The following is a 20326-nucleotide window of genomic DNA, read 5'->3' on the forward strand; positions in this document are numbered from 1 at the left end:
CAAATGCAATAAAATTTTGGAATCTGTCATATGCATTCCTAAACTTACATCACACAAAATCTGAAAGTTTTATGTGTACGTTAGGTTTCATTTTCTTACATTTCTGGATGATTTGACATGGAATTACTATGTTAGAAAGTGTGTTACCTGCAAAAAGTCAGTAAACAAAGCAAAATGATCTGAACCATTATCCTCTCAAAATAACATTTTCCACAAATGGAGAAACTTCAGTATTTGCAAATTTAACAGACATCTTTTCATATAAGGTAACATAGTTAAATACCCTTAGCAATGAAGCATGTTCTCTCTGTTAACCGTCCTATACCCAGGTCCAGCAGCCACAAATTCAAATATAGTGGAAAGGTAGCTTGCAATGCCAGTTTAACCCATTGATGGGCATGTAAATGATTATATTTGCAGCTGTGACAGGTAAAATGGCCACCAGGGTTCATTAGTGCTGTTTGTGTTTAATGTTGTTATTAGAGTTGGTAGGGTGTATAAGGGGCATGAATAACATCAGATGTTGATTGATCACATTGAAGGTCACAGAGAAGCCATATACTTGTGTGAGACAGCATTATTAGCACTTGACAGAGAAACTGAGGACAAGCATACTCATCGTCAAGGTTACAGTCGACCACATCTGAACACCACAAGGGAAGATTGATGTATTTTGCACCAAGAACATTTTAACCCCCTTCACAACTGTGCCTGCCCTTCGAGAACAAGTAATGGACTGCCTGTAACATTCTGTGTCATTGGTCAGTAGTAGTAGTTGTAGTAGTAGTAGTAGCTTTATTCATCCATAGATCTCTTTTTACAAGGATTTAGGACATGTCAAAGTATTTGCAAGTTCAGACCAATTTAAAATAAGTTAATTTGTATACACATATATTTACAGACTTCTAGCTAGACACAATCATTAGATTTACTCCTGGTATACAATACTTTTTTTTACAAATAACTTATTAAATAATGTAATGCCACACCGTTCAGTCATATCTCACTATCAGTCACTGCACACACTATACACCCATTGTTTCATAACACTTCACTCACTACACACACAAACACACACTGGTGATCTCTGGGCCATTTTCTGTTCCGCAACTTCTCATTTGCTATCCTGAATAACTGACCCGGCATCCCTCCGTAATGAGTGAGATGTTGAGCTCAGAAAGAGGAAAAGGTGTTAGTTAGTATTGTGCTATGCATAGCTTGGGGATAAGTATTTCTAGAAAGGAAAAAATAAAGAAAAAAAAAAAAACATGAATTGAAGGTGTTATGTGGAATTTTGGATGTTTTATAATCGTTATTATTGTTATTTATTTGCGTAACATTTTTTTATCAAACCCCTACTCTGTTTTATCTAAGTAATCCTTCATTGTATAAAATGCATAACAGATACTTTTTAGCTGCCTTTTTTAAATAAGCGTGTTTTGCAATTTCTTTAATCTCTTTTGGTAATTTATTGTACAGTTTTATTCCTTGGTAGAAAATGCTGTTTTGAGTTTTTTTTCTTGGTAAATGTAAGTTGAGTCTATCTCTTGTTGCATGGCCATGGACAGAGCTGTTTGTGCAGTAATTACCAATGTTATTTTTGATGTGTATAACTGACTGGTAAATGTATTCGCATGGAGCAGTTAAAATCCCCAGTGTTTTGAACAGATCTTTACAATGAGCTCAACTAGTATTTTTGGTTATTATTCTTATGGCTCTTTTCTGGAGTTTGAAAATTGTGCTCATATTTTGTGTGTTTGTTCCCCAAAAAAGAATGCCATAGCTGAGAATTGATTGTGCATATGAATAATATTTAACTAAATGACACTGCATGTTACACACTGATAATAGGTTTCTAAGGGCATAACATGCTGATGACATTCTGTTTGCAAGTACCTTTATGTGTTCACACCACTTCAACTGAGAATCATTTTGCATTTGTTACACTGTCTATAGACGTGCCATCTATATTTAATTTAACAATGTCATTTTTCCTCTTCAAACTGAAATTCATGGCATTAGTTTTCTTTATGTTCAATGTCATTTTATTGCTTATTGACCAAACATAAACTTCCTTGAGAGTTTCATTTGCTTTCTCGGCAAGGAGTTCTCTTGTTTTCTCAGTGACTGTAATATTGCTGTCGTCAGCGAAGAGAATTTTTTCACCACGAGTAACACTACTGGGAAAGTCATTGATGTATATCAGGAATAGTATTGGTCCTGATATGCCACCTTGCGGAACCCCTATATTAATGTATTTTGGTTCTGACAAGTGTTTTACTAAATGTTTAGATCTATTTGATGTATGTGTTATCTGTGCTCTTTGTACCTTATCTGCTAGGTATGATCGAAACCAGTCATTAGCTACCTCTCTTATTCCTGATGCTTCTAATTTATTTAATGCCTTAGAAAGATCGAAAAATATGCCTATGACACACTCATCTTTATCAATAGCATCAAGTACAACTTTTGTGAATTCTACTGTGGCTGACTCTGTATTTTTGCCACTTCGGAAACCAAAATGTGATTCGCTTAAAAGATTGTATTTATTCAGGTAACTCATTAATCTGTCTTTCATAATATTTCCTATTATTTTTGAGAATGCTGAGAGCAGGGAAATGGGCCAGTAATTTTCTGTGTCTTCTGCATCACCTTTCTTAAGCAAAGGTACAACTCTTGCCTGTTTTAACTGCTCTGGAGATGTCTCTAATGTGAAGGATTCATTTATTATATTTGTTAAGGGGCCTTGTGTAACCTCTATGCATTGTTTCAGTACACACATTGGTACTTCATCTAAGCCTACTGACTTTTTAGTTTTTTTAACAGTTTTATTGACTTCATTCCCTATGGTTGGAAGTAACATCATTGTATTTAGTGCAACATTATTTACAGGTGTTATATTTGTTTTGGGGAATTTTTGCTGTAAATTCTGCAATATTTGAAAAATGCTCATTTACATAGTTTGCTAAGTGTTGTGGATCATTTATTACCTTATCCCCCTCCCTTGGCAGTATGTTATTCTGCGTTTGTTTGCCTCTCCCTGTTTCCTTCGTTATAACATCCCATACTGCTTTGCATTTATTCTCTACATTATATATTATTTTGTTATTAAAAATGACTTTTTCACAGCAATTAGCACCTTCCTATAGATCTTTTTGTATCTGTGATAGAAGTTTAAGAATTCTGCATCATTGCGAATCTTTTTCATGCAACTGAGGTGTTGAAGAGTTTAGGAGAACTTGTTAATACCTACTGTTATCATCTGTTTTTGTGAGATGTGGATACAGACATGCAAACTTTTGGAAATGCCTTTTCAAAGTTCAATTTAAACAATGTGGAGAATTTAGAGAATTTCATATTCACATTGGTTTCCTTATTCACTTCATCCCAGCTTTGTCTTCCTAGTTCTTTTGATAAATCTTTTATTTTGATTTCTGGTAGATGATGTTTGTAGGCTTGTAGTTTAGGGAATGATTCGATGCCTGATTTTACTGTTGTTATTTGACAGAGATGGTCTGATAGTCCAAGATCTTTTAAAGCTACATCACATTTCTCCTTGTCCATATTTGTGGCCACATGGTAAATTACTGATGCAGTCATTGTAGTAACCCTTGTTGCACTATTGACTAATAGGGACATGCCAAAACTTTGAAGGATGTTCATGAAGGTGCTGCTGGATTCATTTATGATATTATTGTTGATGTTAAGGTCCCCACACAGAATTATGTTGACCCTTGTATTTGAGACTTTATCTAGAACTTCTGTTAACTTATTGAAAAAAGTGTCCACACTACCACTGGGAGATCTATGCACACACAAAATGATTAATGTCTTGGTGATATCAAGTGCTGTTAATTCAATAGCTGATATTTCAAAGTGTTTGTCTTCACTTACTGTACTGAAGTCATGTCTTGATTTGAACTGTGTTCCCTTTATGATATAAATGCATGATCCTCCACCCTCAAAGTAGTTCTGCAGTAAGCGTTTGCCCTTTCATACAATAAAAATACTACAAGTTGGATTTCTGTGTCTCTACACAAGTGCTCAGTAATACAAACTACTGTGCAGTTCAAAGATTGAAGCTCAACTTCTAATAGCTGTATTTTATTTTTTGTTGATTGCATGTTTTGATGGAGGATTGTTAAGTCTGTGAAATGTCCCATGTTACTCTTTCCAATGGTTTGTTTTTATTTCTGACATCTGGTATATGTGATATTTGAAGTGTTAAAATCTGTCTTGTGAGTCACTGTTTCAGTATTTTTTAAACTGTTGGAGATACTCTTAAGGCAGGAGAACGTGTTGTCTGGATTTATCCTAAAAAAGACCTACTTTTCCTACATATGACAACAGGTATTTGATCATGTGTGGCCCGAGCTCCACCCCCTATACTTTCATGAATCATCTGTACCAATCTTCCATTCTCAGTCCTGTTTAAGTGCAGGCCATGCCTAGTGAAACCCATTGCCTAGTGAAACCCCATAAAATTTATAGAGCACAAAGGAAAATTTGGAAATTTGTGGTAAGGTCTTATGGGACCAAACTGCTGAGGTCATCGGTCCCTAACCTTACACACTATTTAATCTAATTAAACTAATTTACGCCATGGATGAGACTGACAGCAGCTAGATTATGGAATTTCCATCCCATATGTAGGCTCCTCTTAACACCACAACACAAACAGCTGCATTTGGAGTCTTGCCATGACTGGAAAGTACGCTGCTGATGAATGGATCATATTGGGTTCAGTGATGAGTTACAATTCTTCACTATCCCAGCGAAACATCATCGGCATGTATGGCAGTGACTTGGGCAGCGGTCCTATTCCTCCAGTGTTTTGGAGAAACCCAGCAGACAGTGGTTAAGGGAACTCTGGTGGTACAATGGTACATCCTACATGTTCATGCTATAGTACTGTACTACTATTTTTCAGCATGTCAGTGCATTCTACACATGCATGTGTCCATGGACTGTGTGATGTTTAGTTAGTCTCCTGGCCAGCAAGCTCCCCAGATCTGTCTCCAATAGAATGTGCGTGGGACCAGCTCAGATGTCAACTGCATTCCAGTTCCAATGTTCAGGATCTCGCTTACAATAGTTGTGTATCAGCTGGCTTCAGGAGAGAACACAATGGCTTTGTGATGCCCTTCTCAATCAAATCAGTGCATGCATCCAGTGCATGCCACAGGGGATGCAATGTCATACTGATAGGTGGGCTCATACTGCCAAATTCTTCATAAATTTGACTCTTATTTTGTAATTACTGAAATAACACCACAAATCCTCTCAATCCTCAAATCTTGACCATGAACACCATTGTGTGAAAACTGTAGTGGAACATGCACTGACCACTAGACAAACAAACTGTATTGTGACAGTTTCAACACCTGCTTCAACTTTGCAAATAAACAAATAAAATTTATGGAAGGTGAAGATAATTAGCTGTCTTACGTCCCAACTACAATGTAATTACTTCGTCAAGTTTACTATCTTCTATTTTTTTTAATATGCATTGTGACATTCTATAACAACTGCTGTATTACCATTCATATAAAAATGCAGCTTCTTTTTTAAAAAAATTATTCTACAGCTGCAGGCTCACTTAACTAAGGATATGAACAATGAACATTAAAGCAACTAACATTAACCCATGTGGAAAACATGTATTCAGTCTTATATTCCCTGACATGTTTTGCATTCTGGAGGATCTCTCATTTGAGTCTATAAAGTGAACTATATGCACAATCTTATGTAATTCATGGATGGGTTTGAATGAAAACACATTTGTTTCAATAGTAAAATTCACCAGTGTGTTATTAAATGAACAAATGTCAATTCATATAAACTGTAAGCTGTAATAAGCTGCAATATGCTGACTTTTGTTGAGGCTGACAGCTGAGAAAAAGAGGATGGTTTGAAAAGAGAAACTGGAAATAAACTGAAAATAAGAGGAGAAAGGAAAAGGAGAAGATGGTAGAAATGATCAGTCATATTGTCTATGCCGTTAATGATAGTCATACATTGTCGAAGGAGGTGGTATTGTCATAGAGAATGGTCACTGTAGTAGGCGCATTTCATGCAAAAGTAATTTTGGAAAGAAAAAGTAGTTTATTTTTGTGTGTATGCCTGTATTTTAAATTAAATTTCACCGAGTATGTAAAAATAAAGGAGTCACGATTATTCTTGAAAATCTTATTCCGTAGTGTTTCCAGCCATATTAATCAGAATGAACATTTGTACTGATCACTAAAAGAAATATTATTTTTCTTTTTGTTTTTCAGCTGTGCTTGAAGCTCGTGAAATTTCAGCATTCATGAAGGCCTTAAAACCACAATTTGATGTAATTGAAAGCACAGATTTCAATGAAGTTCGCCCACATCTGAAACCACTGATGCATGTTGTTTGCTTGACGTGGGGCTACTGTAGACATTATTGTAATAATACAAGAATTATTCTGCTTCTGCGTGAAATTTGCAACATGCTGGTTCAGCAGGTAATGCTGAAACTCATTGTTCTTCATATTTATATTTATTAGTTTATTTCAAGTCTCTAGGTAGTTCCTAATGGGCGTTCATCTTTTAATAATTTAGAAAATCTGAAATTAATGGTGGTGTAGTAGTTCTTTCTTAATATTTTCTTATTAAATTACAGGTTTCATGGTGATTTTTATAAAAGGCAGTTAGCTCAGGAAAAAATTATGATTTTTCCATCTGTGTTACATTCTGTTCAACAGAGCTAATTAACTTTTCTATATTATTTTTCCTTCACCCTTCTTCCAGTGCACAAAAAAGTTAACAACAACAATTTTTTTAAAAATATGAAGAACAGTGTCTGCTGCAGTCTTGTGGAGTTCATCTTGATATCTTTGGCTTGCCTGTAGTCAAAATGGCCAGTTTGTGATCCACAGCAGTCAAACTGCAGCCAGCCATGTCATTTGCTTACTTTAAAAAAGTCAAGTCATAAGCCTTCTGAAAACAAGGTTAACCATTTTAAAACAGTAGTGCATTAAAACACAATATGTATCAATTTTCTAATAAATGAGTTACAAAGTGTAGCTAATTTCATATTATTTGTGATTGAGCCAGTGGAAAAAGAATGAACATTATTGTCAACAGTGACAGTACATGCCCCATCACAGGCTGTGTGCTCACAAATATTGAAGTTTGTTTAATATTAATCCAGACTGAGAATAGCATTATGCAACATTCTTTGATATGTGAAAGAACAGCATTTGGCAGCCTCTTCTGGCAAGGAGAGGTCCCAAGAGCTGGGATGAAATTTTTGAAATCATCTATTCGTAGACGATTAGGTGAACTCCCAAGGGATCACACTCTGCAACCATTAACCCAGGTAGTCCCTCATGTGAATAATCGAAAAAAAAAAAATTGCTTCCCATGATGCTCTAACAGACTAGTTTCACAACATAATGATTATGGTAATCGGCTCCGCATGTGAAAGATTCAAAGTTTGAATGTTGTCAGGTGGTGCGTAAATTTAATTTTTGTATCTTTATTGAAATGACTTCAGTCATTATTTTTATTCAGTTAATTGTGTTAAATGTATTTCATTTATTTCTGTTGCTTTGGCATGTCATTTTAATCATCATATTTATTTTTTCATGTGCTCTCATTTTTCTTCCTAACATTCTTTCTCTATAAGGAATTTTTGTTCATGTGATTTTCATTGTTTTTAAGTATTAACTTCAGTTTCATTTCTTCTGTTTTATCATCCTCTTTTTTGGCTATGTTATTGCATTCATTATTTCCATTCCTCATTTTGCTTGAATTTACAATCCCTTCTTTCATTTAGATCTTCATCTGTGTTTCTTTATCCATAGTTTCATTTCATTTATTATCATCCTTTGAATCATTTACATGATATAGGAATTGTCATAATACTGTCCAGAATCTGCACAGAAGAATATTAGAAATTTCTATCAAATACATAAAATTAACATTGTATAATATGCTGAAAATTGAAACATTGAATTAATGGATTGTTCTTTTACATGCTCTTTTAACATGTACCATATGTGATGAATTTATATATATTTAGTACATTTTGGGAAACACATATTACACATAATTTAGTTTTAAAAGAGTATAAACGAGACATAGAACTGACAATGAGAACAACATGATATTGACAGTACAACTTTCAGTTAGTGATTAAAGGATTCAAAATATTCCTCTATGCTATAAAAATATTTATTTATCAGATACTTTTTTAATTCTGACTTAAATTTTCCTTCACCTTCTGTTTCCTTGATGCAGAGTGGCAGAGCATTATAAAGGTTTATTCCATAGTGGCTCACATGTTTTTGAGTTTTTGTTTTTCTTGTTCTTTCTGCATGCAGATTCTTACAGAGACGTTTATTGTAGTCATGAAGATCTGAATTTACCAGTAAACTACTCAAGTGTGTTCTTGTATGCAGTATACTTTTTAATATGTACAAAGATGGTACTGCAAGTATGTTTAGCTGCATGAACAAGGGCTTGCAGTGTGTTTGTGGAGAGCTGTGTGTAATAATTCTAATGGCCCTTTTCTGTAGCCCCCCAGGGCCTTGGCATTCAGGTGCTGGGTACGGTCTTCGCAACCCTGGGGTTCCTGAGCTGGGGACTGGTAAGTGCTGCCAGTCCCCTGTCACAAGCACTGGGCACACTTCATCGACCACCGTGCGACAGGGCGGTGGAACGTTGTGTGTCTCAGGGAATGGGGATCTTGACTTGACCGCCCGGATTGCGAGGATGGAATAAACCTCTATAAACAACCCCTCAATCTCAAGGTGTGCTGATGAGATGCATGACTGTTGAGGTGGAACAGTCATTAGCGGGCAACCTCTGGGGTACCTGCCGCACCTCAGTTATGTAAGGCTTGCCTAGGCATGCGGGGCTCTATCTAGGTGGACTTCTAGTTCCCTAGCTGCTCATGGGACCGAGATGGATCCTTCAAAATCCTCTTTTCCTCCTCCCAGTGGAAAGGGTGGGCCGCTGGTAGGTTCTAACACCGAGTCTCTCAAGAGGGCTCGTGCAGTCAGTCCCACTGACTCTGGCACTTCTTTGACAAGTAAAGTCTTTGATAACAGAATGCATTCTAGTAGTCAGAACGTGTTTCTCATTGTGAAACAGAAGGAGGGTAGTTTTGAGAGGGTTTCGCCCTTCTATATACAAAAGGGTTTGGAGGGAATCTGTGGCTCCTTAAAATCAGTGAAGCGCTTGCATAATAGGACCTTGCTAGTGGAAACTTCCACTTCCCAGCAAGCAACTAACCTCCATTCTGCTACATGCCTTGGGAAGCATGCCATAGACACTGAACTGCACAGCACCTTGAATTATAGAAAAGGTGTTGTGATATGCCGGAATCTAGTTGACATTCCCAGGGAAGAACTGCAATGTGAGTAGGCTCTGGAAGGTATCATTGATGTACAACATATCATGAAGAGGGTTGATGGCAATCTTGTCAAATCCGACTCCTTTATTCTGACCTTCAGTAGCACGAAACTTCCTGAACATGTTGAAGCTGGCTTCCTTTGCCTTAGTGTGAGGCCTTATTTCCTGACCCCAATGTGCTGTTTTAAATGCCAGCGTTTTGGGCGTACCACCTTAGGGTGTATAGGTGAAGCAACTTGTGGCAACTGCGGTAAGGCTGCTCATGAAGGAGTTGGTTGCTCGTCTCCAGCCAAATGCATCAATTGCTCTGGGAATCACCCTGTATGGAGTAGGGATTGCCAAATATTTTTAGAGGAATGCAAAGTGCAGGAATTAAAAACAACCAGGCGTATCCCCTATGGTGAGGCCAAAAGGATCTACAAGTCGATGCAACCTCCCACATTTGCTGCATCTTTTGCATCCCTGGTTCAGAAGCCTACTCCAAAAGCCAATGCCTCTACACAGACAGAGGTACTGAGTGTTGGCACTAACACCTGCAGATGTCAGTGCACTTGCAATGCAGCCAGTGTTTCAGAGCCTGTAGCCCCTACTCGATTGGCAGACAAAGGTACAGTGGCGATCTTGGGCCAGACCCTGGTGCCTCCAACAGCTGAGGCTGCTCCAAAGCCCAGTATGGCCATTACCACTCCCACGTCAACTCCTCCAAAGCCCATCAAACTGCAGAAAGCTTCTATACAGCAGCAACAGCGGGTAAAATCATGTGGTAAACCGTCTGACCATGCAGATGTCGTTTTACATGATGCTTCATCTGACTCTTCCCCAGAGCTGATGTAGTACGACGTATGTGTGGAGCAATCATCTCGCCCCACACCTGCCCCTCCACCTGCTGCAGTCTCCCCACCCCGTAGGAGAGACAGGATGAAGGTGCTAACCCCATCATAGATGGCTCCCATACATCAGTGGAACTTGCAGGGGTTCTGGACGCATGTGGAGGAACTTCATCTATTCTCTCAGGGTAGACCACTGTGTATGTGTCTCCAGGAGACTTATTTCTATCCATCATACTCCCCTGAGCCACGAGGCTATACACTCCACTAAAAGGACAACCTGCATGGGGAGAGAGCTAGAGAAGGTGTAGGTATTTTCGTCAGGACGGACTACCACTCCTCGCCTCTCTCACTTACGACGACTTTACAGGCCATCGCTGTGTCTGTGCATGTGCGTCATTCATTGACTGTATGTTCGCTTTACTTGCCCCCACATGATACAATTGATGAGGCAGCCCTCACCAACCTTCTTACACAGCTCCCCCAGCCATTCATTATTTGTGGTGATTTTAATGCCCACAATGTGCTTTGGGGTTCTGCAATTATCATCTGTCCCCAGGGGTAGAGCAATTGAGAGGCTTCTCCTGTCATCCTGTGCCTACTTGCTCAATGGAGGACAGAGCACTCAATTCTGCACAGTGACTGGGTCGTTCTGTGACATTGATCTCTTGGTTTGCTCTCCAGCTCTTGCCGCCAGTGCTCAATGGGAAGTGGTTGCTGACTTGCACAGCAGTGATCACTTCCCAATCTGGATTCACCTGCCAGATGGCATGGCCCCGAAAGCAGACCACCAAGATGGGTGCTCAGTGGGGCCAACTGGACACTTTATAGCCAGTTGGCCCAGTTCGAACACTGTGCGAATGTTGAGGCATGGGCGGATCATATTACCAAAAAAGTCCACCATGCTGCTGCAGCATCCTTCCACAGTGCACAGGCCATCAGAAGAGGCAATCTGTCCCTTGGTGGAGTGCCGAATGCCACTCTGCAATCAGGACCAGGCGTGCGGCTTTGCGTCTGTTCCAGTGTCGGCCGACTGCTGAGAATCTTGCAGCCTTTTGGGTGGCGAGGGCAGAATGTCGCCACATTATTCGAGAGAGCAAGAAGAGTTTGTGGCAACAGCTCATGAACACCATTAATCGTTCCACCAAAAGTTCCATTGTGTGGGAGACCATCAGGAGAATTTCTGGGAGAGGAGGGAAATGCCCCATGGCTTCTGTATTGAATAACTGCACTCTCCACACGGATCTGTGAGACATTGCCCAGACTATGGCAGCGTATTTTGCCATGGTTACTGCAACAACCAGTCAGGATACGGGTTTCCAGCACCATAGAGCGGTTGCTGAGAGGTGTAGTCTGGACTTCCAGTCAACTTCTCATGAAGTTTACAACTGCCCAATTTCTGTGTGGGAGCTGGATTCTGCATTGTCTGCAGCTCGTGACACATCCCCTGGTCACGACAGGATCCGTTACAGTATGCTATGGCACTTCACAAGGTGCAACAAAGAAATCCTCCTCGCTATTTTTAATGCCATTTGGGCGTCAGGTCACTTTCCTAACTCATGGCATGAGGCAGTTTTAATTCCTTTTTTAAAACCTGTGAAAGACCGCATGAGCCCGAGTAGCTACCGTAATTTTGCCCTCACTAGTTGCATGGGAAAGACCTTGGAGCAGATGGTCAACCGCCGCCTTGTCTGGATGTTAGAATCCCAGCAACTCCTTAGTTGCTTTCAGTGTGGGTTCAGGAGGTTTAGTGCCACCTTCGATAACCTTGCCCTCCTGGGGGCGGCTATACAACAAGCTTTCCTACACCATCATCACCTACTAGGTGTATTTTTTGACATCAAGAAGGCCTACGATACCACTTGGAGGCGTCTCATCCTCGAGCAGCTTCACGAATGAGGTTTTCGTGGTTGTCTTCCTCTTTTTATTCAGTCTTTTCTCTCGTCATGATATTTCAGATACCAAATTGGTGACGTCCTGTCTGACTGCTTTGAGCAGGAAAACAGTGTCCCTCAGGGTAGTGGTTTAAGTGTGACTGTCTTTGCCATCGCTATTAGTAGCATTACCTCCATAGTGAAGAGTCATGCCCAGTGTTCCTTGTTTGTGGATGATTTTTCTTTGTTTTGCTCTTCTTCAAACCTTGCAACGACAACGTGTCAGTTGCAACTTACTCTTAGACAGTTGGATGACTGGACACAGAAGAGTGGCTTTAAGTTTTACACGGAGAAGTCCGTATGTGTTCTTTTTCACTGTTCCCGTTTGATTTTAACTTTTCCCGAGTTGAGGATGAGGGACACTGTCCTTACTTTTAAAGACACGGCGAGATTTCTGGGGCTCATTTTTTACTCGAAGCTTACGTGGTTACCTCATCTTAAAGACCTGAAATGACGGTCACTTATGGCATTAAGTATTTTAAAATGTCTTAGCCACAGTACATGGGGAGCCAACAGGATTTGTCTGCTCCAGTTTTACAGGGAGTTTGTGCGATCTCAGCTCGATTGTGGGTGCACGGTGTATGGGCCTGCGAGGCCTGCTTACTGAAAGATGTTGGATGTTGTGCATCATGAAGGGCTTTGGTTGGCCACTGGGGCATTCAGAACTAGCCCTATACCAAGCCTCTGTGCACAGGCTGGTGAACCGCCACTTCATATGCAGCGGCGGCTACTTACAGTGCACCAGGCATATAAAACTTTGTCCACACCATACACACCTGCATACCATACCGTTGCTCAGCTTCCTCTGGCACAGCTATTTCATAACCAGCCACGAGCGATGTGGCCCTATGGGATATGCGCACAGGATTGCCTCTATCCGATGGATATGGCTGGTCTTCATGTTTTCCGTCGCAGTTGGAGCAGATTTCCACCTTGGCTCCTTTGGAGATCCAAACTTATTTTAGATTTGACTAATTTTAAGAAAGATAGTACACCAGATTTTACATTCCAATCTCAGTTTTTTAACATTTTAGATGCGCATCATGGTTTTACCGTCGTTTACACTTATGGCTCCAAACAGGAGAATTTCCTTGGCTGTTTTTTAGTGTTCCCTGATCATGTTACCCGCATTCGCCTCCCTGACGAATATACCGTTTTTGCAGTGGAGCTCCATGCGATCCTGAAGGCACTGGAGCAGATGAACGTGTCTGAAGCAATCGATTTCTCCTCTGCTCCGATTCTCTTAGTGCATTACAATCATTTTAGAATCAGTACCCAACTGAGGAGATGGTCCACCTGATATATGATCAACTGTACTTGCTCCAATGGTGGGGTAAGGAGGTGTCCTTCTGCTGGGTGCCTGGTCATGTAGGAATATGGGGCAATGAACAGGCTGATTGGGCTGCCAAGGAAGCCTGCAGAGAGCAGGATGTGGTCCAGTGTCCTATTCCCTTGCAGTCTGTCATTTCTGCACTCCACAAGAAGTGCATGGAGTTGTGGGAGGAAGAATGGTTGGCAGTGACAGCCAATAAACTGCGGTTGGTGAAGTCAACTACTCAGCCGTGGCATTCCTCCTGCCGATTGCTCAGGCAGGAAGAAGTGACCCTCATGCGTCTTTGGATTGGGCACTGTTCTCTCACACATAGCTTTCTATTATGGCGGGAGGATCCCCCGTTTTGTGATGTGTACGTATCTGTCCGCCACATTTTAACAGACTGCATTTTATACTGTGATGCAAGGGCAGAAGCACAAGTTGATGGGCATCTGCCCTGTGTTTTAGCTAATGATGAGATGTGTGTGTCTAGGGTTTTAAAGTTTTAGGCTGGAGGTTTTAGTGTATTGCACAGTGGCTGGCTCCTCCCCTTTTCCTTGCGGTCAGCTAGCCACTTCCATCTGCTATAGTTTTACCTCCCTGTACCACTTTCTTCCTGTGTTGTCCATGTTTTACTGTTGGCGGCATGCTTCGTCCCAAGCTTCGGTGTAGGTGGGCCCTTACTGAGCTGGCGCTGAAGACCTTGCCGTCATGCGCTCATACAACCCTCTCCGTCGCATCATCATCACATCCTTTTCTATAATTTAAAAACCTCTTTCAAGCGACATTTAGTTGCACCCCAGAATGTTATACCATAGGAATAATAGAATCGAAATAAGCCATATACACTAATCTTGTACACTCTGCACTGCAAACTCTAGAAATTATCCTCAGTGCAAAACATGCTGAATTGAGTTTTTTGGATATGTATGTGACATGGTCTTTCCAGCTCAAGTGCTGATCAATGTACATGCCCAAAAATTTTGTAGACCTGTCTTTCGCTATTTCATGGTCACTCAATGATAGATGGTGATCATCCTTATCATTTACTTTACCGTTCTGTATGTAATTTGTTTTATTTAAATTGAGTGTTAACTTATTAGTGTAAAACCACTGTTGCACACTCTTCAGAACTTTTCCAGATGTAATGAATAAGGATTTCCTGTCATCACTTATAATTATGCTTGTATCATCTACAAATAACATAATTTGTGATGATCTGTTGGGCTTTTCAGTGTCATTTATATAGATTAGGAATAATGGGGGGGGGGGGGGGGGGGGGGCAAGAACACAACCCTAAGGGACACTTACTGCCACTTCCTTAGCATCAGATACCCACTTTATTTTTTGCTTATTCTGAGATGAGGTGAGCTCCACAACCTGAGTTCCATCGTGGAGATAGGATTCAAACCATTTCCTCCCAATTCCTCTGACGCCTATTGCCTCCAGTTTGTCAAGGAGAATTTGATGATGTACTGTATCGAAGGCCTTGGAAGTATCTAGGTTGATTCCTACCACACATTTGTTATTGTCTAAATTTCTAATAATTTCTTCCGTATAGGCCTGTATAGATGTTTCTGTGTTGTGACCTGTACGAAAACCATGTTGATTACAATTTAGAAGATTGAAGGTGTCAAGGTAGCTTATGAGTCTAATTTTCAAAAATTGATTACAATTTATAAGATTGAAGGTGTCAAGGTAGCTTATGAATCTAACTTTCAAAATTTTTTGATAAAGATGGAAGTGCAATAAGAATTATGTTTTAAATGTCTGATGATTACCAACAAAAAAATATACACCTTGTAAGCAAAATTTATTTTTGACACAGTTGCACAGTCAATATAAATAGATTATTATTTCAGATGCATAAACATTGTGATAGATAAGTAGAAATGATTAAATTCATATGCATAAAGATTCCAAGGAAGAAAAAATTATAGCAACTGAAAAAGTTAATTTGATGATTAAAATGATACGAGAAAGGAACAAAAATTTTAAAAAATTACATTTAATCCCATTACTTGAATAGAAATAATGACCAAAGTCAGTTTGATAAAGATTTCAAAATAAAACTTTACACAGCACCGAACAAGATTTGAACCACCAACCTTCTGCATGGGAAATTATATTTGACTTTTGATTTATTGATCCATTTCAGCTACAGCTGCACAATGTGTAAGATATATTTGGATTTTTATATAACAATTTTGTATATAATTATACCTTTGTTCATAAAAATACACACATTAATATAATTAATGATGAATACTTAAATAAATGTTGTTAGGCTATATATAATGAGATAATATACAAATGTTCTTCTGTATGGGACTACATTAATATAAATAAATTTATTTTTGTGGATATTAATTTACTGTGTAAAAGCAGTGGTCAACCAAGTATGACTCCAATTTAGATTTGAACTGACCAGTTTATTTATGTGTTTAATGGTATCTGGCAATGCATTGTACAGTTTGGTACTAGGATGGATAAGACTGTTTTGAAATAACTTTGTGTTGGTGCTTTGAACATGTACATCCAATTTTTGTCTTGCATCATAGCTGAGTGATGAATGGTTTTTTTATGTTTAAGTTTTGTTTTAAATACATTATATTTTCTTTTGACACACACGCAAACATACACGCACACACACACACACACACACACACACACACACACACACACACACACACACAAGGAAGAGCCAGGATCATCCTTTTTTTAAACAGCAATGGTCTACATGATTTGCAATTATCTACCCCCTCCATTATTTGTATATTTTTTTAAACTTTTGAATGTTTTGCTGACATCTCCAGAATTTCCCTGGAACATAATCCCATGCTAGAGGTGAGATTGTACGACTGCATAATATATGCACTGAAGAGTGTTGTAGCTGGTATAGTTCTTTAATGTCAGCAACAGAAAACAGGAAGTACTTAATTTTTTGTTCATTTGCTCAATATATACATTCCATTTCAAGTTGTCTTGTACATGAAGTCCAAGAAATTTGGTACAGGCTATTTCGATAATTCTCTGTCCACATAGTTCTAGATTGGGTGATATCAGATTTTTTTTGTTTGTGCTGTGTGTATGTCCATAGCTACAGTTCGTCCAGTGTTTATTATTAAGTTACTATTAAAAAGTAACTGTTATTCTGTCAGTGGCTTCTCTTATATTTTTAGAAGAGTTTGTTCTGTGTTTTCTGTAATTAGAATGCTTGTATCATCACCAGATTGAAATATTTTACTGCTGTAATTGCTTATGTTTAGGTCATTTACATAGAGTAAGAAGAGAACAGGACCTATTATTGATCCTTGTGGAACACCATATTTTACAATCAGTAGCTTGGAACTATGTTTCCTAATGACATTATTCCTTTCTTGATCTATTTCCATACATTGTTTCCCTTTCTCAAGATAAGAGCTGAGCCAGTTGTTAGCTGTTCCTCTGATGCCAAGATTTTCTAGCTTGTATAGCAGTTTGTCATGATTTATGGTGTCAGATGCCTTTGACAACTCTAAAAATATGAAATTACAATGAAACACAGACCTGTTGCTGCTTACAGGCGTTGATAAATATCAGCGGGCACAGTTGAAAATGTGTGCCCCGAGCGAGACTCGAATCCAGGATCTCATGCTCACATGGCAGACACTTTACCCATCTGAGCCACCAAGGACACAGAGACTTATGTCTGGCACTCTCCCTGTAAGATCCACATTCCCAGCTTGTTGTCCACACACTACATATGTAGTGCTTGTGGTAAGTTTTCTGTTATCTAGTGCTAACAATGCCTTGAATAGAAAGGAGTGAACTGCTGATTCAGTTGAATGGTTTGCTCCAAACCCATGTTAAGATTCTGTTAGAATGCTATTATCCTCTAAGATGTATGTTAGTCTCTTACTGAAGAGCCTTCCTAATATTTTTGAGAAAACAGACAGAAGTGCCGATGGTCTGTAGTTGGAAATATCATCTTCGTTTCCTTTCTTGTACAGTGGCTTTACTTTTGCTATTTCCAAACATGAAGGAAAAGTTTCTGTAGTGAAAGATAGGTTACATACGTGAGTTAAGGTCTCAGTAATCAGATACCCACTTTTCTTTATAATAAAATCAGGCATATGAACTACTCCTCCAGAGTGTTTCACTTTGAGACTTTTTATTGTAAGCTTTACTTCTACATTTGTTGGGTACACGAACATTGATTTGCTTGAGACTTCTTTCCCTGGTTCTGCATGCTGTTTTCTATTGGAGTTCTGTTGTTCTAGTTTCTCTGTTACATTTATAAAATAGTTATTAAACATGTTGGGTACTTCCTCTGGGTTATTAACGTTTTCCAAGCCAGCCTTTAATATAATATTATTAACTCTATTTTTGTCAGATTGGGTTTCTTTTTTACAACTTGCCAGATTGCTTTGGTTGAAGCACTTTCTACGTATTTGTCATTGTCTTGTTTCTTTGCCTCCTTTATTATTTTATTTAAGATAGATTTATATTTTTTAAAAGTAACTATCAAACTCCAGAGCTCTGTTGTAACTTCTTGCAATATTGTATAGTTACTATTTTCTAGCACAAGATTTCCTTATACCATTAGTAATCCACTTGTCGCATTTAGTGGTTTGGGTTGTTTTGGATTTCAATGGAAAAGCAAGATTGAAATAATATTTAAATGTCTTCATGAATGCCTGAAACTTACCAGAAACATTTTCTGTACTATACACTAGCACCCATGATTCTTGTTGAAGTTTATTCTGGAATGTTTCTACTGAAGCATTACTAAAAGTTCTGCCCATAGAATTATAAGATGAATTAGTGTTTAGACAAAAGCTTATAGCCTGTGCATTATAGTCTGCCAGACCAGCTTTAATTGCTACTGATTTATATTTTTGTTTTGTAGCTAATTATTATTTGGTCTGTAGTAGTACTAGAATGATTCATTTCATGTGTGGGGGAGTGGATTGTAATCTCCAAATTATTGGCTGTTGATATGTTCATCAACCCAGATTTCGAGTTGCTTGGCTTATTAAAGTCTACATTTAGGTCTCCATATATAAGAACTCTTTTTCAGTTTGTTACTGCTTTATTTAGCAAAGTATCAAGAAGAGCATTGAATTTTTTAAGTGGCTATCTGGAGAATTATATGAATGTATTACAATTAACTTAGATGCAGGAATTCCTATGCCTGATATTTCAAAATTCTTGTCAGTCTTTAAGTATTGAACATTGTCTAAGTTATTGAATTTGATATGTTCCTTACTGTGTGAAATACGTAATGAAAGCAGATACGCTGTCTGATGAAAAGTGTCCGTACACCCCCATGTACTTTTTTTCCCCCCCATGAACTATGGACCTTGCTATTGGTGGGGAGGCTTGCGTGCCTCAACAATACAGATAGCCGTACCGTAGGTGCAACCACAACGGAGGGGTATCTGTTGAGGGGCCAGACAAACGTGTGGTTCCTGAAGAGGGGCAGCAGCCTTTTCAGTAGTTGCAGGGGCAACAGTCTGGATGATTGACTGATCTGGCCTTGTAACACTAACCAAAATGGGCTTGCTGTTCTGGTACTGCGAACGGCTGAAAGCAAGGGGAAACTACAGCCATAATTTTTCCCAAGGGCATGTAGCTTTACTGTATGATTAAATGATGATGCCGTCCTCTTGGGTAAAATATTCCCGAGGTAAAATAGTCCCCCATTCGGATCTCTGGGCAGGGACTACTCAAGAGGACGTCGTTATCACGAGAAAGAATACTGGCATTCTACGGAGCGGAGCGTGGAATGTAAGATTCCTTAATCAGGCAGGTAGGTTAGAAAATTTTAAAAAGGAATGCTGAAGATTAGATGGGTAGGTCACATAACTAATGAGGAGGTATTGAATAGAATTGGGGAGAAGAGGAGCTTGTGGCACGACTTGACTAGAAGAAGGGATCGGTTGGTGGTACATGTTCTGAGACATCGATGGATCACCAATTTAATATTGGAGGGCAGCATGGAGGGTAAAAATCGTAGAGGGAGACCAAGAGATGAATACACTAGGCAGATTCAGAAGGATGTAGGCTGCAGTAGGTACTGGGAGTTGAAGAAGCTTGCACAGGATAGAGTAGCATAGAGAGCTGCATCAAACCAGTTTCAGGGCTGAAGACAACAACAACAACAACAACATGTTTCTTTAGGTATATGCAGTTTCCTTCATGTGTAAACAGATTTCTACATGTTTGTGGTGTTAATACGTAATCTGTTATTTTCACTGTCTTTAACTCATTTTCTTTCAGCCACTGTTCAGTTAAGCAAAGTATATTAACATATCTAAGATAACTTGATAGCAAGATTTCAGCTCTCTTACTTTATTCCTGATGAAGTTGAGTGACCTGGAGAGATTTTAGGTTTGTCCTTGGTTGTACTCGGTTGACCACTTACCTTTATTCCTAATTTTAAATTATGTGGGAAATCTTCCTTCTCATCTTGAAGCATGAGTTGGTTTTCTCTGTTGGTCACAAGGTCTGAGGTGAAAAGGAGGAGTTGTCCGTCTCCTTGGTCATTCTTGTGTGGTTGATGCTGATGTGGTTTCAGTTTTTGTTGCAAGAACTGCTACAGGAGGTGTTGTTGCTGAGTGCACTATTTACCCTGGTTTGGTCTTGAGACCTTTTGGGAATATAAAATCTTGCAGATGACATGGTCGCTTCACATTTCTTCTCACTGGAATTGCTGAACTTCCTCATGTTTGTGGGGTAGTTGTAGTAGTTGTTGTTGTTACTGCTGTTGTTGGTGTGACTCTTACTCTTGTAGTTAATGTTGATATGGGGGGTCTTTGCTGCTGGTAAACTTTCAGCTACTGGTGAATTTTTAATTGTTTCTGCTGTTGGTGTTGTTGGTTC

General features: G+C 39.1%; 1 protein-coding gene across 1 annotated transcript in view; it reads left to right on the top strand.

Annotated features, from left to right (window-relative positions):
• The window catches only part of LOC126417101 (dynein beta chain, ciliary-like), a 159384-nt gene that overhangs the window by 88033 nt on the left and 51025 nt on the right, over nt 1-20326 (top strand). Inside the window, exon 6 of the mRNA XM_050084996.1 lies at nt 6279-6490. Coding sequence (XP_049940953.1) covers nt 6279-6490 — 212 coding nt within the window. The remainder of the gene's footprint in view (nt 1-6278; nt 6491-20326) is intronic.

The sequence above is a fragment of the Schistocerca serialis genome, chromosome 8 (genome assembly GCF_023864345.2).
Source record: "Schistocerca serialis cubense isolate TAMUIC-IGC-003099 chromosome 8, iqSchSeri2.2, whole genome shotgun sequence".
NCBI classification, from domain to species: Eukaryota; Metazoa; Arthropoda; class Insecta; order Orthoptera; family Acrididae; genus Schistocerca; species Schistocerca serialis.